The sequence below is a fragment of the Kogia breviceps genome, chromosome 7, assembly GCF_026419965.1.
Source record: "Kogia breviceps isolate mKogBre1 chromosome 7, mKogBre1 haplotype 1, whole genome shotgun sequence".
Classification (NCBI taxonomy): Eukaryota; Metazoa; Chordata; class Mammalia; order Artiodactyla; family Physeteridae; genus Kogia; species Kogia breviceps.
This window is the reverse complement of record NC_081316.1, coordinates 15,657,550-15,684,872: the sequence shown is the minus strand read 5'-3', so window position 1 is coordinate 15,684,872 and position 27,323 is coordinate 15,657,550. Positions and strand designations below refer to the sequence as shown.

At 50.4% G+C, this 27,323-nt stretch overlaps 1 protein-coding gene across 4 annotated transcripts; it reads right to left on the bottom strand.

Annotated features, from left to right (window-relative positions):
• Positions 1-907: 907 nt before the first annotated feature.
• POLA2 (DNA polymerase alpha 2, accessory subunit) lies at positions 908-26,566 on the bottom strand. Of its 4 annotated transcripts, none has more exons than XM_059069217.2 (18): positions 25,828-26,566; positions 22,291-22,415; positions 21,700-21,791; positions 21,438-21,495; positions 18,396-18,502; positions 15,748-15,941; positions 15,036-15,124; positions 13,624-13,779; positions 12,692-12,754; positions 11,962-12,004; positions 8,451-8,575; positions 7,829-7,867; positions 7,062-7,135; positions 3,996-4,104; positions 3,622-3,728; positions 2,734-2,793; positions 2,343-2,469; positions 908-1,388 (listed from the first exon to the last, which is right to left on the bottom strand). In XM_059069217.2, the coding sequence occupies exons 1-18, from the start codon at positions 25,904-25,906 to the stop codon at positions 1,239-1,241; spliced, it is 1,797 nt and encodes a 598-aa protein (XP_058925200.1). In that variant the 5' UTR covers positions 25,907-26,566; the 3' UTR covers positions 908-1,238. The 4 variants fall into 4 exon arrangements, 2 of the variants coding, with proteins under 2 accessions (XP_058925200.1, XP_066893659.1); XM_067037558.1 differs by having other exon boundaries at positions 3,996-4,107; positions 25,828-26,305; XR_010841283.1 differs by lacking the exon at positions 3,622-3,728 and having other exon boundaries at positions 3,996-4,107; positions 25,828-26,305.
• Positions 26,567-27,323: the final 757 nt, after the last annotated feature.

Here is a 27,323-nt window from a genome sequence, read left to right as displayed (position 1 = left end):
GGAGGGGTGGGTTTTTAGCTGATATGCGGCTTGATAGAAATACAAAAGACAGTCTCTGCGGCAACTCTTATCAGGTTGTGGAAGGGGGGCCCCCCCAAGGCTGCTAAGTCACAGTGGCCCTTTGACCGTGGCTGGATGCTTCCCGTGTGGGGGATCCTGGGGACGAGGGAAAATAGCTCCCCAAGCTGGGGCTTGTCTCTAATTCCTGCCTTCAGAGGAGGCACTTATAAAACGAATGAAACAAAGCAGTGACCGCTTGTTTTCAGAGGGAGACCAGTTTTACCCAAGCCGGGTTCGATCTGTTGTTCATTCCACTTCACCATCAGAGGAGGAAGGCAGAGGTTGGACAGTTAGGTTCCCTGTTTTTCTCTGACTCAAGGCATTGGCGCGGGCTGCTCCCTCGGCCTGACAGCTGCAGGTTTCCAGCCTTGGCTTTGGCGTGTGAGGCAGGACGGCCGCCAGCTTGGGGCAGAAACCCACTCCACGTTTAGCCAGCGACAGCCTCTCCCCAGATGGCAGGACACACAGATGCGGGGACGTGTCGGGGACCCTGCAAGGCCCGGCCTTCCCAGTGTTCTGGGCTAGAGGTGAGCCCCAGGCTGCTGGTGGCTCGGCTGAGCCAGCGCCAGGGAATCCAGCTCTGGGAGGCCGCCCCTCCCGACGGAGGGGTCAGGCTGGGACCACCGCGCCGGGCGGGCCCCGGCCTGCAGCCAGCTGCTCGCTCCGTGGCCGAGCCCAGCGCCTCCTCAGCACAGAGGCCGCGGGGGCCTTGGGAGCAGCCTTAGGAGGATCGGGGCTGGGGCTGGGCGGAACCCAGTGTGACAGACGCTCTGCCTTCTCTGCACAGAGGTCCAGGAGGGCAACATTCTTTGTTCACTACCAGGAAAAAGATGGAGCGGAAGAAAGATTAAACTCAAAAGACAGAATTTACTTTCATATCTCCCAAAGTTGTTTCTATGTCCGTCTCAGTAGGAAATCGCAAAGCCTTGACCTTCCTGAGCGTACTGCGTCCACGGCCAGTTCTCGCTGGGCTCCTAGTGTCCATGAAGAATCAATAGCTTTCTTCCAGAGAAGCTCGACGCGGAGTAGGTCTTCCCGCTGGGCCCCATGCCCGCAGCCCTGTCCTCCCCCGCTGGCTGACCCCTCTCCTTCCACGGGTGGGATCTTGGCAGACGTCTACTCCCGGGCTCTCGGTGTCTGGGAGGCCCGCACGACGGGGGATGACAGAGGACCGAGCCTCAGATCCTGACCACCTGGGCGGCAGTACATGGGCTCCGCCTGCCCTCGGCGCCCGCAGGCTGCCTCCTGAGGTAGAGTCGGCCGAAGGTGCCCCCCACCTGTCCTTTGGTGAGGCGCCCGGGGTTCACACAGATGCAGCCAAGGATGTCCTGGGGGAAGGAAAGAAAGGCTGTGGGTTTGGAGAGGCCAAAACCATCGGGACTGATGTGAAAAAGCTGGACTCATCTAACGATTAGACCCTAAAGAGGACTTTATAAAATGGAAATGCAGGCCAACAAAACGCATCTTAAGTCAAATATGTTAATTTATTATTAGAAAACTCAGAATCTTTTGAGTCTCTGAAACAAAATAAAGAAGAAGGTGACTCGGCAGGGTGACAATCAGCTCCCAAACTTGGAGACAAACTTGATCTATTTGTTTCCCAACATGAAAAAAAGTTTACTGGGCTTCCCTGGTGGCGCAGTGGTTGAGCGTCCGCCTGCCGATGCAGGGGACGCGGGTTCGTGCCCCGGTCCGGGAGGATCCCACGTGCCGCAGAGCAGCTGGGCCCGTGAGCCATGGCTACGGAGCCCGTGCTCCGCAACGGGAGAGGCCACAGCAATGAGAGGCCCGCATACCTGGCGGGGGGGGGGGGGGGGGGGAGTTTACCTCTCGAGGTTGAATTGGCTCTGGTTTGGCAAGAGGGGCTTGATCAGGTGGCTTCCCTGTGAGGGACCCGATTCCAGGGCAGGGCCTCAGGCGGCAGAGATGAGAATGACCGAGAGCTGCTTGGAGGTCATCTCAGAATTCAGGAGGGGGCAGGCGAGCCCAGGGCACCTGAGGTGGCCTCAGGTGCGAACCATGGTTTGAGGGCCTTCCTACCTGTCTTCCTCGCTCCCAGGCTGGGCTGAGTACCACGCCCTGCGGCGGGGAGGGCAGCAAGGCGACGCTGCTTACTTATGCGATTTACTAACGGGTTTGTTTTCTAGTCCTACCCCCTCCCCCAACGAAATGAGGCCACCGTCCCCATCAGCAGACCCACAAGGACTGAGTGTCAGGGGTCCAGAAGGGAAAGTCAGAGACTGGTTCTGGCGTTTCTGGGAAATGGTGGAGTTCAAACCTACCTTCACAAAGTATCTCAGCTCTGAAGGGGCTATGAAGACATCGGGGGTGACGGGCAGCTGTGCATAGGCATAGAAATTCTCATAGTCGATGGCCATGTCCTCCTGGGGAGGGTAGAGCGGGTAGTAGCTGCAGAGACGGAGAGAGACAGTCAGCAGCAGCTGATTCAGGGACCCCCACCTCCCCAGATGGATTTCCTCTATGTCACTGGTTTCCTCGGTTTCACAGACCATCCCTCCCTTTTCTGTGTTTAGGGGACAGGACGCAGGCTTGTCATCCCGGGGTGCAGTTCCCTGGTAGTGGCCTGGGGAAGGTCTCGAGGTCAAATCTGTCAGAGCTCCCTGACCCCTAAGCACTCCCCTCGCGGTGAGCTACTCCGTCGGGCAGGCTCACCTCCGCTGGGTCAGGATGTGCTTGAGTACCCGGCTGAACCTGTCCGAGGTTCCGGAAGAACTAGGGGGGGAAGAAAAGCAAGAAACGGAAAGTGGAACCTTGTTTATCAGTGCCTGCTTCTCCTCGGGGAGGATTTATTAAACTAGAGAGAAGCGACGTGGTCAAGGCGTGTGACGAGAAGGTACCTCTGGGGAAGTTTGAAGACCTGCCCGCAGATGCTCTGTCTGCTGAGCAGGCCGCTGGGTGGAGAAGGGAAAGGGCAGGACTCCCTTGCGATCAGGGCCCAGGCAGGCTATTGCCAGCTCCGCATCGTGCCAGAGAACGTGCAGGCTGTCCCGGCACGAGGCCAGCTGTAGCTGGGGTGACCCCTGCACCTCCAGCCGGAGCCAACAAACACACACCCATTCTCACCTAAGACACAAATTGCTCCACACCCCTTCCCATCACGGGCGATGCGAGAGGTGAACTGCCGAACCTCAGCTCAACAGACCTGGCTGTGTCTGATCCTCTGCAGAGCTACACACTGTTCTGGAAGGGGGGACGCCCTGCAGTGTAAACCCACAGTCACCCCCTACAAGCAGGGACATCTTGTTTAGGTCACAAATGTGGCAGACAAAGAAAAGCAGATGAACTTCTATGACGAGAAATTAAGTGCAAAGACAGAACGGATGTGGTCCTTCAGGGTCTCAAACACCATAGAAACAAGTGGTAACAGAAACACATGCACCCCACCACTCCCGTTGGGTGCAGAGAAACTCAGTGGCCAAAGGGTTTGGCAGGAAGTGCTGCTCTAGGGGCTGCCCTCTTGAGCCTGCCAAGCAACCCCTTGGCCAAGGACAGGACCAGGATCCAGACGAACTGCCTGCGGGACTGAAAAACCCTCCTCACCTACTGATCTCCTCAGCCCCCATGTGGAGCAGCAGATCGGTGGATGTCAAGCCAAAGATCATTCCATTTATGGAGAGCGTGCAGGGCTCGGACACAAACTGCACTCGCTAAAATGAGAAGGGTGGGACAGACGTTTGCACACCAAAGCTAGAAACTTCTTCCCCATGAAAATGGGGGGTCTGCAAGGGCTGGGGGGACCAGTGAAAGGGGGACCAACGCAAGGGACAGTAAATCACACGTCTGCCTGTTATAAAGACGCAGGCACTACGTGTGCCTCAAAAAGGTGCCCCCGCCCTCTGCTTCTGGGACAAGCTGGGTCGCCTTTGGCACGTTCGACTCTGGCTGCCTGCTGGTCGAGGAGGGGACGCTGGTACCTTTTTGTCCTCCCGAAGCAGGTCGGAGCAGCTGAAGGGCGGCTGTGGGTACACGGGCTCGTGGTGCACGTCTCTCAGTGATGGGACGAAGATGAGGTGTGAGCCGGAGCTACTTTGCCAAAAAAAGCAACAGAACAGGAAGGAAAATGAGTGCAGTTGAGTTAGCATAGCTGGTGACAGACTTAAAGGGTCAGAGCTGGATACAAGAGCCTACTTCCAGGGAAGAAGCTCCGAACGGAGCTCTTCTATGAAGGGGGGTGCCGTTCCCCATGGGACACCAGGAACGAGAGACGATCTGTCCTAATTTACACACAACCACCTCGATGGGGCTCCTGGCTCTCTCCAGGACACGCTTTCTCCTGGCTCCGTATGACGTTCTACTCGAGAGAGGAAGAGGACTAGCGTTTCGTAGAAAAAGGGGAAAAGAAACGGAGATCTAGGAAATCAGGAAAGACAAGGATTTGACTGAAAATCCTCAGAGCCAGATCTGAAGCCAAAGTTCTGGCTCTTCACACTGTGTGAACAGACATGGCTTTCAGGCCTCAAGTAGCCTCCCTGGCTGGGGGCCTCTTCCCTCGGGAGGGGCCCGGCAGGCTGAGCAGATCTGGGAGGGGAAGGCACGCAGGTTCTGCTTCGCCAAGAGCCCGCCCCGCCCTCCCCTCCCGCACAGGGAATCAACGCCCTTGGTTTTTCTTTTTCAGCAGCCTGTCTTACAAAGATGAAAGAAATATCTAAGAGCAACAGTAAAAGCAGAGATGACAGACGTTTCCTTAGATGGAGGCAGGAGAATCTCTAGGGTTACAAGATGTAAGTGAAGAAAAACCCTGTAACTCTAGGGGCCAACCAACTCTTTAACCTTTCCATCCACGCAGAAGAAAGGGGGAAAAAAAACCTGTCCTTGTTGGAGTGGGGACTCTTGTAAACCAAACAACGGAAAGTGTTACTTTGGGGCGAGTTTAACATCCACCAATGGCTCTCACTTCTAGCACCCTCTCTCAAGATGCAGTGGCTTCCCAGAGGCAGGTATAAGCACCTGTGCAGGTACAGGGAGGTGGCTTCTTCTCACATGGGGTAAAGGTGTTGGCGATGGCTGTTACACTTGTCACACCCGCTCAAAGCGTGGACTGAGACTTCTGCAGCGGAAATTCAGAATCTTGAGACCAAAGGCACTTTGCGAATTAGTTATAGTCCCTTTGACATTGAAAGTGAAGTCCCTGTAAGTAGCCAAGTCTACTGATTTGGGTGCTGAAGTCTGGCAGACAGGCCGGGGGTGACCCGAAGGGGACAGTCTGTGTTTCAGATCCCCGGGGCTCAGTCCGTAACGGACACGAAGGGCGCCGTTAAGAGACGGACTTGCTCTGCTTCTGTGCAGGCTCTGGCAGAGCAACAGTTAAGGAGGAAACGGGCCTCTGGCTCAGGGTTACAGGCTGGCTGTAGGGGGAGGGATCCGAGAGAAAATTCCAACTATGCTGAGCATTGCACAACTTCGTGCAACACGGTGGGGAGGGGCCTTGCAGCCTCTCCCTCCCTCAAGCTCCCCGGGCTCGGGCTCTGCTGGGCTCTGGCGAGGGGAGGTGCTTCCTCACTGGCTCTGGTTTTCACTGATAAATCAGCTTAATGCTCTGCATTTCTGACCTCTCAGAATAAAAATAAATTCCCCCCAAAGGAAGGCCATTTTTATACTGTTTTGGGAAGGGTGGGGCAGCTCCTCTCCCCCGAGGCACACACTGGCCTCAGATGAAAGTGCCTGGTGGTGCTGGGAGCTCACCCCCAGGGTAACAATGCCTGGTTTGTTCTTTGTTTGTAGCACTGCTGTCAATACCATATGGGGTGAGGAACCAAAAACAGAACCCCATCTCAACCCGAAAGCCCCCAGCCGCACCCAACTGGCGGCGCACTGCCCCGCAGTCCCTGCCTAGCCCGGAGGGGACCTGAGGGCTGATAAAACAGGGATACCAGCCCTGCTCGGGTTTCAGGGCGGGGATTTATCCCCTGAGGAGCGCTAGGAGCCTCCAGGTCTGACAAGCTCATTCAGGGCCACGACCAACCTAGGAGGCAGAGGGAAGGCACCCATGTTATCGCACGTGGAGGGAGGGAGGGGCAGACCCAGCTGCAGGCTGTCACCTGCACGATTCAAGCCCCCTGACTCTGGGGCAGCTGGGGGTGTTTTTCCCCTGTCCCAGAGGCCTACGACACTGGCCCATGCTGCTGGTACAAGGGGGAGTTAGAGCTAATCAAGCCTGAGATCAGTTCTCAGGGCCAAGGGGTGGAAGATTATACATCTTGTTTTAAAAACCACCTTCCTTACAGACTTATTTTTAAAAGCTTAGCCTCGGGAATGTTTGTTTTTGATGAGCTCAGCTACAGGGAGGCAGATCCCCAGAGATCCACCACCAAGGGCAATTTCTCTCAAACCCTGGCGTTGGAGGGAAGGGACAGGAAGTGGAGGTGTCAGCTTCCTGAAAAACTTTCTACTTCTAGCTTAGACTCTTCCTGGAATAGAGGCTTTTCTCTCAGTTTAGAACTGCCCATCTCTCCTCACCCTATGACCTTTCCCAGTCCTGTCCCTAGGGTCTGGGGCAAGCATTCAAGACCCCCACCCTCGTGAGTTTCTTCGACGGATGGCTCATGGATGCCTCATACAAGCCGGACACGAGGGAAGCACTGACTCCGGGAAGGACGTGGGCTCACCCCAAACTCTCACTCACACCAGGGATTTTGCGGTGGAAGTCATCACACACTCCTCAGCACCACCCTGGGAAGATTCCCGTGGAAAATGAGTTTATACAGAAGGGAGTGAGAGGAGGAAGGAAGTAAAGAAAGAGCACGGGAAGAGCGAAAGTCCGTGTAGCCTTTTCAAGTGTGTTTATCTTTGTGTTTTACAAAGATGCCTCTTCACTCAGCATCTGTGCACTTGAAGTTCAAGGGTTCTGTCTGATCTTTGTAGTTCAAAAGGATTTACAGATGGGAACTACCACTACTTTTGAACAGTTTCAGTTTCTTAATGAGAAGCCCTGGAGAAACTTAGGAAGCGTTAAGGGTCTGCCCAGTATTTTGATCTCTGACCTTCGCGTCCCTTCAATAATCGTTCGCAGACATTGCTTGAAAACTTCTTCAAATGGGCTTGTCAGTAGACAGCTCTGCAAGAAAAGAGGAGGCAGGTTTACAGGGGAGACGCTTGGCATTTATTCACTTGTTGAGCGCTTGTTAGATGGCCCTGGGGGCCAGCCCCTGAGTGAGGAGCTGAAGGAGATACAAAGATACACCCAACGGTCTCTGTCCTCCAGGAGCTGAGTCTAGCTGGGGGCAGGAAAGGAGGTGGGGGAAGCACCAGTCCTCCTGAAAGCGAGCCGAGGGGAGGACTAGAAAGAAGAGCGTTTTGAAATCTTCTCTGTGGCAGGAAAAACGTCCTGAGACAAAGGGAAGAAATGTCCTCAGAAGGGTCATTTGTGTTTTAAGTTCAAAGGATGGAAAGATGATGTGGGTCATGGAGCTGAGGGTAGCAGTCAGGAAGGTACTTTCACAGGGGCACCTCCGGGACCTGCGGGCACCTGCCTCAGCACCAAGGGTCGGTCGCACACGAGGAGGACCGGGACTCGGATATCTGGATCCCCCTCCCCTAGCTTCCAAACAGCTCTGTATTCTGGTGAAATGAAGCCCTCAAATTCAGTACCTTTATTAAAAATGCCCTGTGATGATGTTTTCCTGATCGGCCACAGGGATTCATTTAGGTTGTCACAGATGCAGGATAAACTCCAAGAGACGAAAGTAACAGTGGGGGCCTGACTGAATGTGAGTATCCGGCATCTCCCCTCGCAACCCCAGTCACTTACCTCTACCTGTTCATGCTTAGCATCCAGGAAAGGTCCAAACTGCAAACGAGCCCGAGGGGGAGAAACAAAGGTACCAAAAGAACAAATCAGAACCGCACGTGTCTGTGAGTGCCTTCACATGTCCTCTCCTAGCAGTTCTCTGTCCAGGGTCCACTGTCCCTCCAAGGCCACCTGTACAGCCTGGGACGGGGGGCAGAGGGGGCAAGGGCGCCCAGCTAATACCACAGGCAGAAGGACCTGACTCCTGGATGCTAGCTAGCTGTTTTGCCTCATACAATACTGGGCTTTTTTCTTTCTCAACCCAGCAAGGGAAATCTACGTCCATGCAGTTGTGTTTTGAGTTTTCAGAAGAGGAGAGTTCACAAACTGGAGTAATGGGACAGAGGCGAGACTACTGTAAAGTCAATGCAGGGTGGCAAAACACCCTGGGCTTTTGGATTAATTCCACGCACACCTCACCTCGCCAAAGATGTAGGCTGAGCACTAAAAAATATTTTTAAAAAGGAGGAGAGTCCCACACTCCTAAAAATTTAGAACCTCATCAGACCTTTTTCTAAGACTGAGCCCCCAGTTTTCCCATTGGCGCCTCCCCGGGTGAAGCTGTCCCAGGAGGGCCTCCTACCAGGATGCAGACGTCGGGCCGGTCGCGGTTGATGATGGTGATCAGGTCGAGCAGGGGGTCAAACGTGATGCTGTCAGATGTGGTGTATGGCCCACAGGCCACCAGGACCATGATTTGCTCAGAATCTAAGAAAGAAAAGATTGTTAAGATGCTGATGAGAGGATGCTGGCATGGTGGGAGAAAGGACAATTAGGGAAAGATGCCACGGGCCTCAATTCACTGAGAGTCTCCTTACGTGTGCAACTCCAGGAATCCAGGAGGAGCAAGACCTCATCCTGCCCTCAAAGAACCCTCCATTGCTGGCAGAGACAGGTAAGTATTCAAACAGCTAGAACTCGACAGACATTTACCAGCAGCGCATGAGTCACACGGTAGGGAAGTGGGAGTCTGGAGAGACTTGATCAAAGTGGCATTTGCTTACGTGGATTTCCTCCCAACATTTACTTTTGGGGGGGGGGTGGGGGGGTGGTAAAATACACGTAACGCAAAACTTACCATGTTAACCTTTTTTTTTTTTTGGCCGCGCTGAGAGGCTTGCGGGATCTTAGTTCCCTAGCCAGGGATCGAACCCATGCCCTTGACAGTGAAAGAGCGGAGGCCTAACCACTGGACTTCCAGGGAATTCCCTCTGATCTTAAGTAAACATTTCAGTGGTATTAAGTAGATTGATAATGGTGTGTAATTATCACCACCATCCCTCTCCACAACTTTCTATCTCGTAAAACCGAAACTCTGGTCCCGCTAAACACTGACTCCTGCTCCCCCTCCCCCAGCCTCCCACTGTCTGTCTCTGTGATTCTGACTCTAGGAACCTCGTCTGAGGGGAGTCTTATGGTATCTGCCTTTTTGTGACTTTGCTTACACTTGTAAGTAGAGCGTGCCAGAAGCCAGGGCAAGGCAGGGTCCCGGACGGCCCTGAGATTTGAGTGCTCAGTGTGAGGGACCATCTGGTGGTGAGTGCAGCTAGAGAATCCGGTACCTCAAGGAGTCCAGAAAGACAGGCTGGGGTGCAAGGCTTGGGACGGGAGACTCTTGTGTGATGGGGTGCAGGGCCATTGTTTTGGGGCACCCTTTTCCTCACAGCGTCTGCTTTCCTTTTGGAGAATCAGCCTCGTCCTCCATAAGCGTCCCCCTCCACCGGGGGGGGCTGTAAATTAGGGGCACTGCCCTCCCCTAGCCAAGGAGCAGGTACGGGATCCGGCTTAAGCCATTCACACTCTCCTCTGGATTCTGGAATCTCAAGGTGAACTTCCCAAGGACAGAAAAAGATTGGCGCTGACCCATCCCAGCAGAGGTGCCTGGACGAGACAGTGGGGGACTCCCTGCTACCTGGACACTTAGAGTTACTAAGCCCTAATCTGGGTTGTAAGCCTGTTACAGCCACCTGTCCAGTCTGTGAGCTACCTGGATTTTCCCTAACAAATTCTCTCTTTCTTAAGTTAGTCTGAACCTGGTTCTGTAGCTTACAACAACAAAACCCAAAGATCCCTGACCTCTCTCTCTCTTTTTTTTTTTTTTAAATTAATTTACTTTACTTTTGGCTGCTTTGGGTCTTTGTTGCCATGCGTGCGGGACTTCTCTCCTTGTAGTGAGTGGGGGCTACTCTTCGTTGCGGTGCGTGGGCTTCTCCTTGCGGTGGCTTCTCTTGTTGCAGAACACAGGCTCTAGGTGCACAGGCTTCAGTAGTTGTGGCGCACGGGCTTAGTTGCTCCGTGGCATGTGGGATCTTCCCGGACCAGGGCTTGAACCCGTGTCCCCTTCATAGGCAGGTGGATTCTTAAACACTGCGCCACCAGGGAAGCCCCCCTGACCTCTTAACAGGCAGTTTTATTAGTTTCCTATGGCTGCTGTAACAAACTACCACAAGCTTCGTGGCTTAAAACAATACACATTTATCATCTTACAGTCCTAGAGGTCAGAAGTCCTAAAATCAAGGGGTGGGCAGGGCTGCATTCCTTCTGGAGGCTCTGAGGGGAATCTGTTTTCTTGCCCTTTCCAGCTTCCAGAGGCTGCCTGCAGTCCTGGGCTCATGGCCCCTCCCCCACCTTCGAAGCCAGCGGCCTAACATTTCTAATCTCTGTGACTCTCACCCTCCTGCCCTCCCTTATCAGGACCCCTGTGATTACACTGAGCTCACCTAGAGAATCCCCATCTCGAGAGCCTTAACTCAGTCACACCTGCAAAGTCCCTTTTGCCATATAAAGTAATATGTTCAGGAATATATTCCAGGAATGAGGGCCATTGTTCACCTACCAGAGTGGCAATAACTCAACGGAGACAGACAATTCAAGGGGAAGAGTAACACTCGCAACACCCAGCAGTGCCGTGCTGGGGCGGGGGACAAAGCTAATGGTTCCAAGGAGCCTACAGGAGGCCTCAATCCCAGGTAAACGGTGAGTGCCAGGTGGGCCCGGCTCATGTCCTATTCTGTGTGTCCACACCCAGGGTGCTGTGAGCCCAGACGCTGCTCACAAACTGTCTGTTAACAACCTACTCAAATGCTTCCAAAGGCTTCCCTGGCACAGCTCAGGCTCCGGGCATCTCAGCCCTGTTTTCTTCATTACCTGAAGTTGATCCAGTACCAGCACTCTTGCTTCCATAAACACTTATTTTCTGGGAGAATGTGCAATGTCATAAACTCCTAGACTTCGTTCCTGATTCCAGGCCTCCTCGAAGAGTGACCTCAGACGATATTAACGTGGAGGGGGTGTTGACAATGTGCTGCTGTCAGCCGTCTCCCTGCTAATCCTCAGCAGTCTTCTGCTTTGCTTACAAAAATGCTTGGAATTGTTCTGAAGCAAAGTTTATTAAAATGTTCGTCTTTTCCCATCTAGGTTAGTGACCAAATAGCTCTAGGCTTTCTGAGAAATCTGTCTAATTTTTAAATACCCTTTTTATTTTGGGATAACTTTAGAATTGTAGAAAAGTTCCAAACATAGTCCAGAGTTCCATATGTACCTTTCACCCAGCATCCGCTAATGTTAATGCTAACACCTTATATAACTATGGTACATTTGTTGAAACTAAGGAATTAATGCTGGTATATTACTGTTAACTCCTGACTTTATTTAAATGTCAGTAGTTTTCCCACTAATGTCCCCTTTCTCTTCCAGGATCTAGTTCAGGATATCACATGGCATTTATAGAAATTCTTTTAAAAATTGCTGCTGTGAAAAAAAATTTTTTAAATTTAAATAAATAAATAAACAGCTGCTCTTTTCCCATTTCAAAGCAACCTTCAAATACCTGTTAAACATTAGTCTTTAAACGACAGGCCTCGTGGAGTCAGAGCACCCGCGATAACGCTGACAAAACCCCGTAGGCTCAGACCCCTGGCCTTCCACAAAGGGCCAGTGAACCCACCAATTCCCAGTCGCCCTTGGAGCTCCGGCGCGGTGCTCGTGGACAGCTTGTGCAGCTTCCCTGGGGCCGGAGGAACTGCGCTCCCGCACCCTTGTCCACCACCCTCCACCCGCATTGTTAGCAAAATAATGTTGGAAGCAAAGTTTACCTCCATCCTCTTCAGTGGGCTGGTGGAACGGAAGTGGCACGCCCTTCAAACAGGAGAGAAGCTATGGTGAGGTCTTGCCCCCGGCACCGTCTTTGGTCAGGAATGGGGTGAGCACTGAATGGCGGTGTGTTTGCGGGTGTCTTGCCCCTTGGAGCTAAAAGCCCCCAGAGTTGACGGTCCTGCCATTTTTCTTTACTGAGTGGCAAAGAAACCTGGGTAGCACAAGGTCACGGCTAAACTCATAAAACACCCAGCAAAAAGCAGGAGCAAAACAGGTGCCTGTAGGATCAGGGTCCTGCTAGGCGAGGATGGGAGAGTAGGGTCCTGCTACTTCTTGCATCCTCTGGAAGTCTGTGGAGGATTACTGCTAGAGCAGGGACTGCTAAGCTATGGGCCAAATCTGGCTACCGCCTGTTTTTGTAAGTAAACTTTTACTAGCACACAGCACACTCGTTGGTTTATGGGTTGCCTGTGGCTGCTTTTGTGCTACGATGGCAGAGCTGACATTGTGACAGAGACCATACGGCCTGCAAGAGCCTGAAATATTTACTGCCTGGCTCTTTACGGGAACAGTTTGCGAGGCCCTGACCTAGAGGTAAATCCCACTCTATAGACAGAGAATTGAGAAGCAAATAAATGGGCCCTTACAAAGGACGGGCTCTAGGACAGACAGAATCACACATACTGTGCCTGCAGCAAACCGGGGGGGCATGTGGGGGGACGCCGGTACCTCGTAGAGTCTGGTGGCAACAAGTTTTCTACCAGTGGTGTTGATTCCTTCCATAACCACAACCTGAAAGACAGGCAGCAGACAGGCTTGCGTCACAGGGGAGATGAGCGGGGGGTCTGGAATAAGGCTCTGATAGAGTTAAAAGTATTGTCCAGGACTTCCCTGGTGGCGCAGTGGTTAAGAATCCGCCTGCCAATGCAGGGGGCACGGGTTCGAGCCCTGGCCCGGGAGGATCCCACAAGCCACGGAGCAACTAAGCCCGTGCACCACAACTACTGAACCTGTGCTCTAGAGCCCGCGAGCCACAACTATTGAAGCCTGCGCGCCTAGAGCCCGTGCTCTGCAGCAAGAGAAGCCACTGCAGTGAGAAGCCCACGCACAACGAAGAGTAGCCCCCGCTCGCTGCAACTAGAGAAAGCCCGCATGCACCAACGAAGACCCAACACAGCCAGAAGAAAAAAGTATTGTCCGGCTACTCTCATGCTGTAATTGTAAACTTGGGGGTATTTTTCTAGAAAACAAATCAAGGGGGTTATGTTGGCGTAATAAAAATTGTACTTTACACGGGTGACCTCATTTTACCTCTCTCCTGTGAGGTAGGAATTATCATCCCCATTTCACAGGCGAGGACACTCTGGTTTTGAGAGGTTAGTGACATCTCTGTAATCACCCGCATTGTGGGGTGGAGCTGGGGTTTGAACCTGGCAGCAGGTCCCAGAGCCAAGGTCCGAGCACATGGGGGCAGTCTGAAATCCCTACACTGGTGTCCCCTCTTGGGCCTGAGCCCCAGCTACACCTCACGGCATCAGAGGTCAAAGGCGAGGGGCAGCTGGACAGTGACGCCACGCCCACTCTTGGTGCCACAGCCCTCTACGCACACTACGGAGCGAACAAGCACGCCCGTGCCCGCTGGGAGACGCCCCTGGCCTCACCTGTCCGGGAAACAGAGAATACTCTTTCAGCTCAGACAGATCCACTGGAATCTGAGCGCCTGAGGAATGTTCCCGATCTCCCTCAAGAATCACCGACTTGTGGTTCAGCTTCCCGTTGCTGTCACAGCCAATCTGGCCCAGCAGGGTGACGGGCTCCTGCCAAAGGTACACATAAGAATGACAGTCTTTGCGACAGGAGCTCAAAATCTGGTCAATGTGATGAAGAGCAAAACAGACCTTTTCAAACAACAACACGCATTTTTTTTTTTGGTCGGGGCATCATTTTGAGCCTGAGGCGACCACAAACATCATCACTGGCTCCTTGGGGTGGAAGGACCCTTAAAGGGCATCTAGTCTGCCCACCACCTAATGCCTGAGCCCCTCTAAGTGGCTGCCTGAGCCAGAGCATCTCTAGTTAAGGGGAGCTTGCCCCCTCGCCCCCCCAGCAGCCCATGCGCCGCGTCCCTGGATAACCGTTAGCAATAGCTCTCATTTACTGAGCTCACTAAACACCAGCCACCGTTATAAAGGCTTACGTGTATTAACTCATTTAATCCTCACAACAACCACGAGGTGGGTGCTATTACTATGTCCATATTACAGACGAGAAAAACCAGTAACAGAAAGGTTAGATAATTTAGTCAAGGTCAAACAGTGGGAGAAGCCTGGGTTTGAAGCCCAGAAATTTGGCTCCAGGGCCATATCCTGAACCACACACCAGAGTGCCTCTTAACAGGAAGTCCTTCATTAAACTGAGCTGAAATTTCTCTCTCTGTGGCTTCCTCTATCTTGTTCCCACTCCCGGGGGCAAACTAAGGAAGTCTAATCTTTCCCCACGAGATCGTATATCCCGGCCTCCCCTCCACTACTTCCTCCCAAATTCCCCCAAAACTTCCTTATATGACATGGTTTTGCCTATCTTTCCCAACTGGCCATTCTTCTCTGAATGCAAACACATGACAGAGGTACCATAAAGAATCTTTGAGAACACGTCTCCCCTTAAAATATGTTCTAGAGAGAAAGCACTGGTGCACGTGCCAGATTAAACTATGACATAAAGACACGATTGGCAACACTTGGTCCCTGATGACAGAGACCAGAGAAGGGGAGAGACTGTGAGTCACCGTTTCTGGAGATCCTCACCTTGCTGTTGTCCTCATATCCTGATACTTGAATGCTTGAGGCCCTCAATCTTTGTTTACATGCAAGACTCTAATCCGAGAGCAAAGGAAATGACTTTCTCTGGTCACAAAACCAAGAGAGCACTTATAACCCATTTTACCAAATTCATCCCAGATAGATGTTCGAAGTAGAAGGTAGACGATTAGTGAAAAGGAAGCAAGAGGCTGCCTTTTCATCACTGACTTAAAAAAACAGTATCATTCAGGAAAGATTATTAGAACAACTCTTACTTGTGCTGTGACTAGAACAGGAGTAAAAGCCTCAATCTTGTAATGCTCCTTGAGTTCACTGCCAAGTTCTTCTATCTTACAGGTCAGAACTGAAATCCCAGAGGGCAGAAATGTGTTTAAGACATTTTACTTGCCGAGAAGAGAAAACATAGCACCTTGTAAAACATGAAAGTCAGTCACTTTACAGAAGCAGGAAGGGTGCCGAGGACACTGGCCAGTTTGTAACTTTCTGGAGGCCGAGCCAATTTCCCGATATTGGGCTGCTGAACCCGGCCTTCCATTTGGCCACAGGGGGTCACTCAGCGCAATCCCAGAGTCAGTCCGGCTCCCACCCTAGCCTTCCTCTCACTCAGGTCGTCAGGGAGGTTTAGGGGAAGCCCAGCCCAGCCTGGAGAGCCTTCCATTCTTCACAGGGAAGAAGCCATAGGTGTCTTTGCTTCCTTTAACACTTTCATTGGCTTGTGACTGGGAAAACACTTTAATTGGTTGTGACTGGGAAATGGTTAGTGCTTTTTCTTTAGCAAAGTGATGTGATTTGGGAGAATTATTGAGAGTTATCATCTCATATCCTTTTACTAACAGGGGCACCCGGAGGACATCTATCAAAGGCAACCTTGAAACTTGTTCTACCAGCCTAGCTGAAGCTTTGTTACTGACTCGACACCCTTCCGGGTGGTTTTATATCCTGAATTTCAAAGAGAAAACCAATTACCTTCTCGAATGTCTGGGAGCTTCTGAAACATGGATTTGTAGCTCCCGGTGAGTGGCTCTGGATACCCCAAGACCTTCAGGCTGATGTTACTGGCTCCTTCTCTCCCAGACCAAGATATCACCTGTGCTGAGCCAAAGGAGGTAACCACTTCTCCTCGGTTACTTCTCGAGCTGTATTTCTGAGAGGGAGTAGCGCTAATTGGAAGCAAAAGACATCAAGGTTAGTGTGTTCATATCTAAAAGGACAGAGGAATGGGATGAGGTTACCTTTTGCAAATGGAGATTTGGAGGAACGTCAGGCTGGACTCACATTTTATAAATCTAATCAGCTTAATGGGGTTGGACATTCTGGACCTTTAAGGATTTCAGGAATGACGGGGTTGAGGAATACCAAACGGGTTCAGAGAAGTTTAGATGCAAGGACACATTTTAAAAGGTCTTGTCCTGGCTTAAAACTAAACAAAGTAAAACAAAACCCAAACTCTGAACTGATTGAAAAGCAAGTTCCGAGCACTATATATTTTCTTCTTATGAATTTTTAGCATTTGTTAGAACATCATCAGAGCCTGGAACTGTGGATAAGCCCAAAGTTGCTGTGCGCACACATAAGACCTCACCATATAGTTCAAGGTAGAAACAGCAATGAAATGAAGTTAAATGAAATCAATCGGCTTTCCCCAGTGTCTCTGGAGGTGGACGCATAATGAGTTCTGTCAGCTGGTGAACAAACACTCCCATTCTCTGAGTCTCAACGGACAAGTTCTCGTATTTCCACTCACTGACTGATAAATTCCACCTCCAAGGACACACGGGTATTGCTGATCTGCTTAGAGGACAGCGAGGTCTTCTAACCCTTCGGTCATGAACACAGCATACAGAGAGGTCCAATTAAAACTGGCTTCATTTAATGTCCCAAAACTCTGCAGGAACAAGTTCTATGGGGGCACCGCTGCAATGGGTGCCACCAGTTCCTCCTTTCCAGGGAGGCTACAGAAAGCGAGCTTGATTAATTACCTCTATCTCCAATGCTGCCTCTACCTGAATAATTTAGAAGTTACTTTCATAAATTACAAAGCCAGTTTCTAATGTCAGCTTCATTGACGTGCATTAAAAAATGACTAGGCAGGGCTTCCCTGGTGGCGCAGTGGTTGAGAGTCCGCCTGCTGATGCAGGGGACACGGGTTCGTGCCCCGGTCCGGGAGGATGCCGCGGAGCGGCTGGGCCCGTGAGCCACGGCCACTGAGCCTGTGCATCCGGAGCCCGTGCTCCGCAACGGGAGAGGCCACAGCGGTGAGAGGCCCACGTGCCGCAAAAAAAAAAAAAAAAAAAAAAAAAAGACTAGGCAGCACGTCGCCGACTGCTTCGAGCTCCTCCCCGTGAAGCTCCGTGGGGTGGGCGTTACAGCCGGCCCTTTAATGCAGGCAGTCGCTCACAGAGGGTCAGCTGTAGACAGATCGATGAGTTGCAAAGGCTTGCTTGTTGAGAGGACAGAGCTGCTGTCATGGTGCTAGCACCTATGAGAACCATCTCTGCACACCAACCATCTCTGTGCACCCAAAGATGCCCTTCTAAGTCTGGAAAGCTCACTTCGGAAGCCAGTTTGAGAACTCCCGAAAGCAGGGGTGGACCACACTAAAGTCAAATCGTCCCTCAGAATCCAACCACCGTTCACCTTGAATGACGGCTATGACCTCCTTTCTTTTTTTGTTTTGTTTAATATTTTTTGGCCATGACGTGTGGCTTGTGGGATCTTAGTTCCCCGACCAGGGATTGAACCCAGGACCATGGCAGTGAAAGCACCGAGTCCTAACCACTGGACCGCCAGGGAATTCCCTATCGTCTCCTTTCTGATGTGACAGGGCTAGAGAGTCTTAAGCTCTGCTCAGTCTACAAGAAGTGACTCCTAGCAGCCAACTGTCTCCCTAACTGGTTGACATTACTGTTCCTTTGCCTCATCCTGATGTGGCAGTGCCTAGAACGCTTTCTTCTTCTCAGCAGAGCTCTCGTCTATGGAATTCTCTCACATAAGACATGTCATTTATGGATTTCCAAAAGTCACATGTGATCTTTGTGGATTTATGTGCAGAGGTGGCAGCAGGGATAAAATCCCAATTAAGTCGGTGTAGATTCACAGTGACAAGAAAACTCTCAGAAACTAGTTGTAACCCGAGTGAGGGACAAAAAACAGGTTACGCAACATTATGAACAAAGATACGTGCTTTTCTTTTTTAAAAATAAATACTTCAGATGAAAAAAAAAAAAAAAAAGAAACCCAACAACACACGAACTAACAGAAGCAGAAGCAGGTGGAAACCTATCTGCCTCCACCGGCAAGACTCGAAGGCCCCCCAACTTCTGAGTAGACAGGTTGCTTTCAGCAGAAGATATCAGTTCCTGATCTAGGAAATGAGCCCCAGAAGAGTGGGTGGCAAGCGAGTTTCCTTAATGACTGTAAGAAACAGTAATTTCCCACACAGGACAAGAGAGCGGGGAGGGCAGAGAGCAGTAGGCTTTCCAGCCAGCTCACTGCAGAGGCAACCGTCCACTCATGTTCATTAAGTCACGCTGTAGAGTCAGCCGCCACCGGATAACCAGAGAAAGGGACGGGCAGGCCTGCTGTTTGGCAGCTGCATTAATTACGAGCCGTACCTTGGAGAGAAACTTGATGGTGACAGCAGCTGATGGGGGCTTCGAGTAGACACGCTCCTTTTTGTGAGGGGGGTTTCCGGAGTGGTGATAGCTCGCTTCTGAGAACCCTAGAAACAAAACAGGAAAAGGGCCCAGTCACTCTAGATCCACGCTGCTAATTAAGTGTACAGCTCCTTAGGAAGAAAGGGAGAACGGTGCCCGAATGAAGGGCACAGACAGGACAGGGTTGGTTTCCTTCTTCAGGCCCCATTTCCCAAGTATTTCTCAGAGAGAAATCCTCAGCGACTATAACCCAGTATCCATCAGTATAATGTCTCCATTTTGGAGGCAATTATGAAAAAAGAGCCAACATTCCCCAAAAAGGACTGCCAAGCAGGCGAGCTGTCCTCTCAAATCATTCACGTGTTCACTTTCCTTCCCCACCTCTCTTGGCTTTACAACAGCTGTGAGTTTTGCTACGCATACGGTTCTGACCTGCGTGGACACATCTTCCTGACAAGGGATGGGACCGTGTTACTGTTTATTTTGGCAAAGTCTACCACGTATTTTCAAAATTAAAGAAGGGAGTGACTCCAAGCAGATAACATGAGTGAGCTCATATTTGGAGAGGATTTAGCAAATGCCTCACTGATGGTCACTTCTGTTTTCTGGGTGTTGCTCATCAAGAATCCAGAGATGCCCAGGGTAGAGGGTGAAACCCGCGCAAGTCCCGAGATCCATTGCTCCCCAGAGTCTGGGATGACCAACTGTGGCTGAGGAAGGACAAAATCCTCGCCTGGACGGCAACCAGGCGGCCAGCTAGTCTGCAGACATTCCCCTACCCTTGGGCTCCTCCTGGCTGCAGGTTTAAGGTATGCCACCAAAGCTGCCTACAGGGGTGCCGACGAACAGATGGGAGAGAAAGGATTCAAAACCACCATTAATGGGCTGGAATGGAAACTGGACTTTAAATCCTAATAGTTGTAATCTTATTTTGAATATGGACCTTCATTTAAGTAATACACTGAATTTTTTGCTCTATATTAATTATGAGCGTTTTCCCGCATTGTCACAATCTTCATCCTTTTTAGTAGCTGTGTTGATTGAACTGACATACAATAATTTACTTAACTACTTCTCTACTGCTGGGTGCCTTTGTAATTTCTGGGACTATAAATAATGCTGAGGTGCCCATTTTCACACACATAGCTTTTCCTAGAATGTGGATTATTTTTTTTTAGGAGAGACTCTTACTAGGGACGATTTTTGGGCCACAGGACGGTAAAGATTGTATGGTTTGGATATATTTTCTCAAACTATTTCCCCCAAAGACCCTTCTAATATACAGCGGGCTACAGAACTCTAGGTCTCCCAGGACACGGACAGAGGATGGGACTCTGGGAGAGAGCAGAGGCTCGCGGTGAAACCTGACTGTGTCAGCAATGCAGCTCCAGCTACGCTCCTCGGGGCTGCGCTCACTCTAACCGAGCTCAGGAGGCTCACTGCTAACACTACGTGCCAGTTCATTCACCTGTAATGAGAAATACCGAGGGACTACAGGCTCATATCCTGGAGTGAGCATATCCTCACACCACACAGGAACCCAGATTATAGCCAAGGATGCCAGCTTATTCACTTCTTAGAAACATAATGCCGACATCATGGGAACTTCAAATCCTCAGGCGAACGCATCTCTCCCTGTCAGGAAGGACACGTGGAGAGCCAAATTATAACCAGAAGATTTATGGTGAGCATGGGAGCAGAAGTGTAGCTGTCAATCGCACAAGCCAAATATTTAATTGTTTCAAGCTACGACCACTGACATATTCACCTCTGTACCAGGCGCACTCCTGCCCCTAAGATCTGGCACTGGCACTGTTTGGGTGGGAAAGGCCAAGGTTTGGCTCTGACCCTGTCACCATGCTGACACTGATGCCTGACAGTTGCCGTGCGATGGGCACTGTTCTAAGCATTTTTCCTGTTTCTAGCCCAGCCCCGTTCTGTCCCTCCTCTGAGCTTCAGACACAGATTTCAAATGGTTTGCTCATTTCAACCCAACTCTCTCAGCTCTGATTCCACGGTCACAGATTTTAATCCATGATTGAGCCTCCTAGGTACTTTTGTAGCAGGAATGGGGTGTCCTCGATATGGTATTTCAGCCATCAGAAGGGTGTATACGTCAACAGTAAATTAAGTAAATTTGCATCTGACTTATGCATCAGTCTACTGAGAGCTGAATTACCATGAGTCAGTCCTTCAAAACACAACATTTTAGCTTTCTTGCTCTGCATAGGCACACCTAAACTTTCACCTTCTTTCTTACAATGTAATTTACTTTGAAAGATTAAGGCTTACTCCCTGGCTAAGGATTTCCACAAACGTATTTTCTATAAAGAGTAACTACTATTGACATTACTGAGTACGTTGCTTTGGGTTTGGCGCTTCACATTCATTTGATTTTTCAAGCCCTCTGAGATAGGAGATATTATCGGCGCTGGCTGTCAGCTTCTTGAGGGCAGAGCACATCCAAACCTGTTTCGTTCACCAGTTCACCCAGTGCCTGGCACGTAGTAGCTGCTCAGTAAATGAACGAATGGACCCTGATTTTAAAGGAAAGGAAAAGGCCGCTCAGAGAGATAAAAGCAACTCACTCAAGGTCACTGAGGTCTCTGACTCAGGCGTGGAGGGCAATGCTTTTCCACTGCCCTACTCCACCTCTCACACTGGGGTCCAACACCCAAGTCGGATCATTCGGTTACAGTCCACTTGATACAAAACTAGGCAACCATTAAAAAAGAGTAATTACGGAGAAACTGCATTTATAAAAGTTTTATGATATGCTAACTGAAGAAAGCAGGACGACCATGTGTCCACAAGGCCTGCCATTATGCAGACACACCTATGCATGTGATCGGAAAGGAAGATGCGTAAGTGGAAATGGGGCAGGAAACCGTATGAGTGGTGAATTTTCTCCCTTAGAACTTCAAATGCTGTGCTGATGTTTTCAGACTGAAGAAAAAAATGCTGTGTGTAGAATGCAATTTCCAAACACGGTACACGCACCTTAGAGGGTGTGGTGTAAGAGTTCAAGAGGATCTCCTCTTCCTCCTCCACTTCAATTCTAAGAACACCGATTAAGAGAAACAATAAACTTCCACCCAAAATCTAAGGCAAGGGTTCATCAAATAAGAAATCTGAGTATTAGTTACATTTGTTGCTTGTTTCTAAAATTATACACACAACAGGTAACGATAACAGTAACGACAGATAAATGATGAAATACAATATGTGGTTTGATGCAAAGGCCTTGAGCAGAAAAGGATACAGCTCTTGTATGGAAACAATGTCTCTGGCTCCCGCATGCCCACTGTCCTTGGAGGCACCGAGCCTGGCTTTGGACAATCTTTTGCTCAGAAACTGAGGAAGAAAACATAATGAATATATTATTCCACAGTCAAGTAATAGAGGAGGAGTTCCCCACAGCCATGAGGTAATAATGGGCATTTGAAACATAATCAAAGATATAAAATTCCTCAAAGGAAGAATGCAGAAGATGCACGATAGACCAAAATTAAAGACTTCACCTGTGACTGTTTCCCTACAACACATAAGAGTTCTAATATTAACACCAATTATCTGCTGAAGACACAGTTTTAGGTGATTTTACATCCATTCTCATTTCATTCAATAACCATAAAAGTACAGATCAAGAGAACCACTGAGAGGAGAGGAAACTGAGGCTCGGAGCCATTAGGTTAGTTGGTCCAAGCTCACACTGGGACTGAAACCCAGGCCCGACTCCAAAGTCCATACTCTTCTCAACACAGCGCACTGTCTCCCGACTGAGTAGACACTGAGAGTTACGTTATCAGTTTGCCTACAGTTTGTTCTTTTTTGTTTTACAGTTTGTTCTCACCTCGTGCTCAAAAGAGTTCAGGGTCTCTGAGGTGAGGCAGTCTTTATGTGTGCTGGTGCAGAAGGCTATAAGCTCGCTGGCCATTCCCTCCTCATTCTGTCCATACAGAACACACAGCTCTATCACTGCAGGGGGAAATTGGACACGTAAGAACTTAGTTCATTGCTTGTAGCTTTCATCTTGAAAAGTGAAAATAATCCTCTGCTTAAATTCAATCAAAATTTATTCAGCACCTACTAGGGACAGGCACTGTTCGAGGCCCAAGGACACAGCAGTAAATAAAAAGAGACGCACCCTTGTCCTTACGCAGGCTCACTATGGAGGGGAGACAGAAAACAAATAAGTAGGGCTTCCCTGGTGGCTCAGTTGTTGGGAACCTGCCTGCCAATGCAGGGGACATGGGTTCGAGCCCTGGTCCGGGAAGATCCCACATGCCGCGGAACAACTAAGCCCGTGCAGCACAACTACTGAGCCCGCGTGGCACAACTACTGAAGCCCGTGCGCCTAGATCCCCTGCTCCTCAACAAGAGAAGCCACTGCAATGACAGGCCCGTGCACCGCAACTAGAGAAAGACTGTGTTCAGCAACAAAGACCCAATGCAGACAAAAATAAATAAATTAATTAACAAAAAAGAAAACAAGAGACGTACGTTAGACGAGTAGATGTGCTTCGTAGGAAAATAAAGCTTGGACAGGGATGGGGGAGTGGCTGGCAATTAAAATTTTTTTCCCCCTGCGCTACCAGGGAAGCCCTGGACTGGCAATTTTAAACCCAGTGATTAGGGAAGGCTTCATTGAGGAGGTGACATTTGAGTAAGGACTTGAAGGAAGTAAAGGAGCGAGTCAGGCAGTGTTGAGGGGAAGAGCTTTCAGGCAAAGATCCTGAGGGAGAAGCAAGATCAGTAAGGCCTCTGGGGCTGCGATGCACTGAGGAAAGAGGCGACAGAAGATGAGTTGAAAAGGTGAAGGGGGTACAGACCGGTGGCCACTGTAATTATTCTGAGCAAGCCAAGAAATCACCAGAGGGTTTGAACAGAGCAGCAACACGATCTGACTTCCCCTCAACGGGGTCACCCTGGCCGCTGCGTTCAGCAGGTTGAAAGGGACAAGGGCAGAATCAGGGGCACCAATTAAGAGAAACATGGCAAAGTCCAGGTGAGAGACGATGGTGGCTTGGGTCAAGGTGGTGGCAGTGGACGAGGGGAGAAGCGGTTGGACTCTAGGTGGGAAACACTTTGAAGGTAAAGCCAGTGGGATTTGCTGACTGGATATGGGGTGTGAAGCGAGAAAGGCGTCAAGGGTGATGCTGTGCGTTTAGCCTGGGCACCTGGAAGGGGGCAGTTAACTGAGGTGGGGAGGCAGCAGGAGGAACTCTGAGGAGAGGAGGCAGGAGCTTAGTTTCAGACACATAGAGTTTGAGATGCCAATGAGACATCCGGCTGGAGACATCTAGGAGGCGGGCCAGCCTGCAGACCAGGCAAAGGTCTGGGCTGAGATATAATTTGGGAACCATCAGCAAACACATGAATGTAAACCCGGGAGACCAGGTGAGATCACCAAGGAGCCGAGTGTATCTCGGGGCTCAGGATGCGGGTGAATCTGCAAAGGCTGAGAGGAGGTGACACGCATGGTAGAGAACACCTGGGAGGAGCATCCAAGCAGCTATGAGAAAAAGCGTGTTTGAAAGGAGAGGACCCGATGCACGGCATCAAATGCTGCTGTTCATCCAAACGAAGACTGAAAATGCCTGCCTGGCTTTAGCCAGGTGAAGGCCGCCGGTGACCTTGAGAGGAGACATTTCAGTGACGTGGTGCGGATGAAAAAGCTGACTGAAATGGGCTTAAAGAGGAAAAATCTGAAGAATAGGTGATCCTGAGGAGGGCTGTTGTAATTGGGAGAAGATAACGAGTGGGAAGGCGGGGCAATGGAGTATTTAAACGGAGGGGGTAAGAGTCACATTCCTAGGCTATTAGGAAAAAAACCTTACAGAGAAAAATGGGAAATAAGTAAGGGGAGAATTATTGGAGTGATGTCTTGAAGGAGGAGAGAAGGAATGGGATTTAGGACTCAAGTGGAGCATGCGGCTTTTGCTAGGAATATGGAGAAGTTATTTACTGTAATAGGAGGAGGCAAGGACGATGGCACAGACACAGGTCAGTGGGAAGGAGTAATGGGGGTAGCTTAAAGAAGTTTTCTAATTCCTTCCATTCTTCTCAGCAAAACAGGAAGTAAGTTCATCGGCTGAGAGTGAGAGGGGGACAGAAGGTTGTTAAAGGCACAGCAGGTGACGAATAATCATAGGAGACTCAGGGTGAACAGACCAGGGAAATATGGTATGACTGGCAGGCAATATTAAAGTCCCAGTGAGGTGAGCAATTATGAATTCCAAGTCTAGAATTCCAACAGCACTGCCAGTGTAGTCCTACATGAGATGGAAGCCTTTATAAATTCTCTTGTTTTGATTTCAGGCTCACCAAATAAATTTCTGACTATGATTGGCTTTATCATTCAAGTCTCCTGTTAGGAAGAGAATGCCCTGGAGATAAAAACTTGGGGTATTCTAGTCTCTCATAAATTACCATGTCTGCGTCCTGGTTTTATATATTAAAAAAGAAGTTCAGGGCTTCCCTGGTGGCGCAGCGGTTGAGAATCCGCCTGCCGATGCAGGGGATACGGGTTCGTGCCCCAGTCCGGGAAGATCCCACATGCCGCGGAGCGGCTGGGCCCGTGAGCCATGGCCGCTGAGCCTGCGCGTCCGGAGCCTGTGCTCCGCAACGGGAGAGGCCACAACAGTGAGAGGCCCGCGTACCACGAAAAAAAATAAAATAAATTTTAAAAGTAAAAAAAAATAAAAAAGAAGTCCAATATGCTGATGAATGATTAAGGCAGGTGCACAATCACCTTGATTCTAACACTGAGACTGTCCACATCTCCAAAGACTTTGCTTCCAACAACTCCTTACACTGCCCCAGACCCTGACCAATACGATGGACCAATACAACGCAGCAGCGGACTCGGGCACAGGAGATCTGGTTCACAGACCAGCTCAGGCAATTAACTCTCCTTATTTGTTTCTCCATGGGTAAACAGCTGACAAGCTCCTTAAATTTTAGCTCCAAAGCTAAAATTCAATTTTAGAAACCCACCTCAAGGAACTCATATTTGCACAGACCACCAACAGTTTTTGATAAGTGATGGTTCAGCATAAGTTTAGGTGTAGGCTGGAAAGGGAGGAGCCAGGAATAAAAAGCTACTTTTCAAAACCGCAACATCTCTTGCTTTGTTATTGAGCTTTAAGCAGTTTCCAAATTCGGTGAAACTGCGCCGATTTAAAATCGCTCTTCATATTCTTATATTTGATTTGGGAATCCAAGCAGTACCCAGTGAGCGTTTCACAGTCCTCACATCCCAAATCTCAATACTCAGTTTAAACTCATCTCACAAACACCAAGAAGCCCCATCTAGGGGAGGTGAACCTCGGAACCGAGAGGAAGCGTGAACCTGGGCTGGGGTCCGGGGAGGGGGCAAGGGACTCACACTTCTCAACCAGAGCTTCCTCGCATTCTAGGCCGAAGATCTCCAACTCCTCCACCAAGAGCTGGGCGGACACGGCCATGATGACCCAGGAGGGGGGCCGGGGCCGGGCCCACCCAGCTCCGACCTGACGCCAAGAAACCCACAGGCGTGGAGATCGATGAGCAGGACGAGGTCCCTCTGATCCTTTCACCCTCCGAGGAACCGAGACGGAGAGTGACCAAATGGCCCAAGACCTCAGGCCGTCAGAAGGCCCCAGCCGTCAGTCACGGAGAAACACGTTTTCTTTTTCTTTTTTTTGAAGCCCCAAAACGCCTGAAGGAAGACAGCAGAAATCTTGAGAAGTCGTTTTCCTGGGGAGAACGTCCAGCTTCCTAAAAGCCACCACTGAGCATCTCAAGGACAGAATCAGAACACAGCAGCCCGGAAAAACCCGCCAAATGCTTTGTATAGCGCCCGCATGCGCGAGACCCGGGTTCAACCCCACCCCTTCCCCTCTGCTTCCTGTTCCCAGTTCCCGGACTACACGCGCGCCCGCGCGTCCGAGGGCGCGTGCGCACAAACACCTGCGCGCCCGCGCCTGGCGGTCGGCCCGCCCTACGGCGGCTGCGCAGTTATCCCCAGCCGGGCGCGAAAGCAAGGCCTGGGCGCACAAAAACCCGGACTCCCAGAACCGAAACCGCGGTTCTGCACCAGCCGCCGATGCCTTGTTTTCCGGGCTTCGCGAAGCTCCGTGACGTATGTTCGTCACCCTTTCGTCCCGAGCCTTGGTGCGCAGGCGCTGTCGTGTATATGCCCTTAAATGTCCCATTCTGTGCCCAACGCGGGAGAGGACGGGCTTGTCGTCCCTCTGTGTCTCCTGCACTCCGTGTGACTTCGTTAGGGAATCTGGTTGCCATGGTTATCGTCATGGTTACCACCGTGGTCCCAGCCACAGCGATAGGTCAGTTTTGTGGATCTGGAGCATTTCAGTGGAAAAGAGGTGGAAAGGTGACAGAAGTGATTTGGTTTTGGACACATCAAGTTTGGGTGCCTTTGGAATTTCCAGGTAGAGGTTCCCATTAGGCGACTGGAAGCTTGGGAGTGAAGATGGGTCCCTAAGGGGGAGAGAGTTCAGAGGTCAAATGAGAAGAGGGTCTTCCCCCGAAATATCTCCCAATTCTTTGACCCAAAATCTCCACTGGCTCAGCTTAGATAAAATAGCCTTAGGCATCATACTTGACTAATGGGATGGTAGATTGGTAGAGTCTCTAGAAAACTTTGGCGGTGTATATCAGGAGCCTTAAAAATGTTCATCCGCCTTGACTCAGCGTTTCTTATCCTAAGAAAACCAGCTAAAATTCAAAGTTTTATGAACAAAGATGCTCTTCGTTTTTAAATTTAACGATAAAAAGGTACAATTAAAAATTGGAAATTGAGCATCCAAAGGTAGGAAAGTATAGGGTATCACTAGAGCAGTGATTCTCACGACTGCACTAAAGAGACCAAAGACTTTTAGT

Excerpts from the sequence above, each read along its gene's own strand:
- POLA2 (XM_067037558.1), bottom strand. The coding sequence starts at position 25,906 with ATGGCCGTGTCCGCCCAGCTCTTGGTGGAGGAGTTGGAGATCTTCGGC. Across the intron at positions 8,576-11,961 it reads GCCCACTGAAGAGGATGGAG|ATTCTGAGCAAATCATGGTC; the intron begins GTAAACTTTGCT and ends TTTCTTTCTTAG. Across the intron at positions 4,108-7,061 it reads ATTATTGAAGGGACGCGAAG|TAGCTCCGGCTCACACCTCA; the intron begins GTCAGAGATCAA and ends TTTTTGGCAAAG.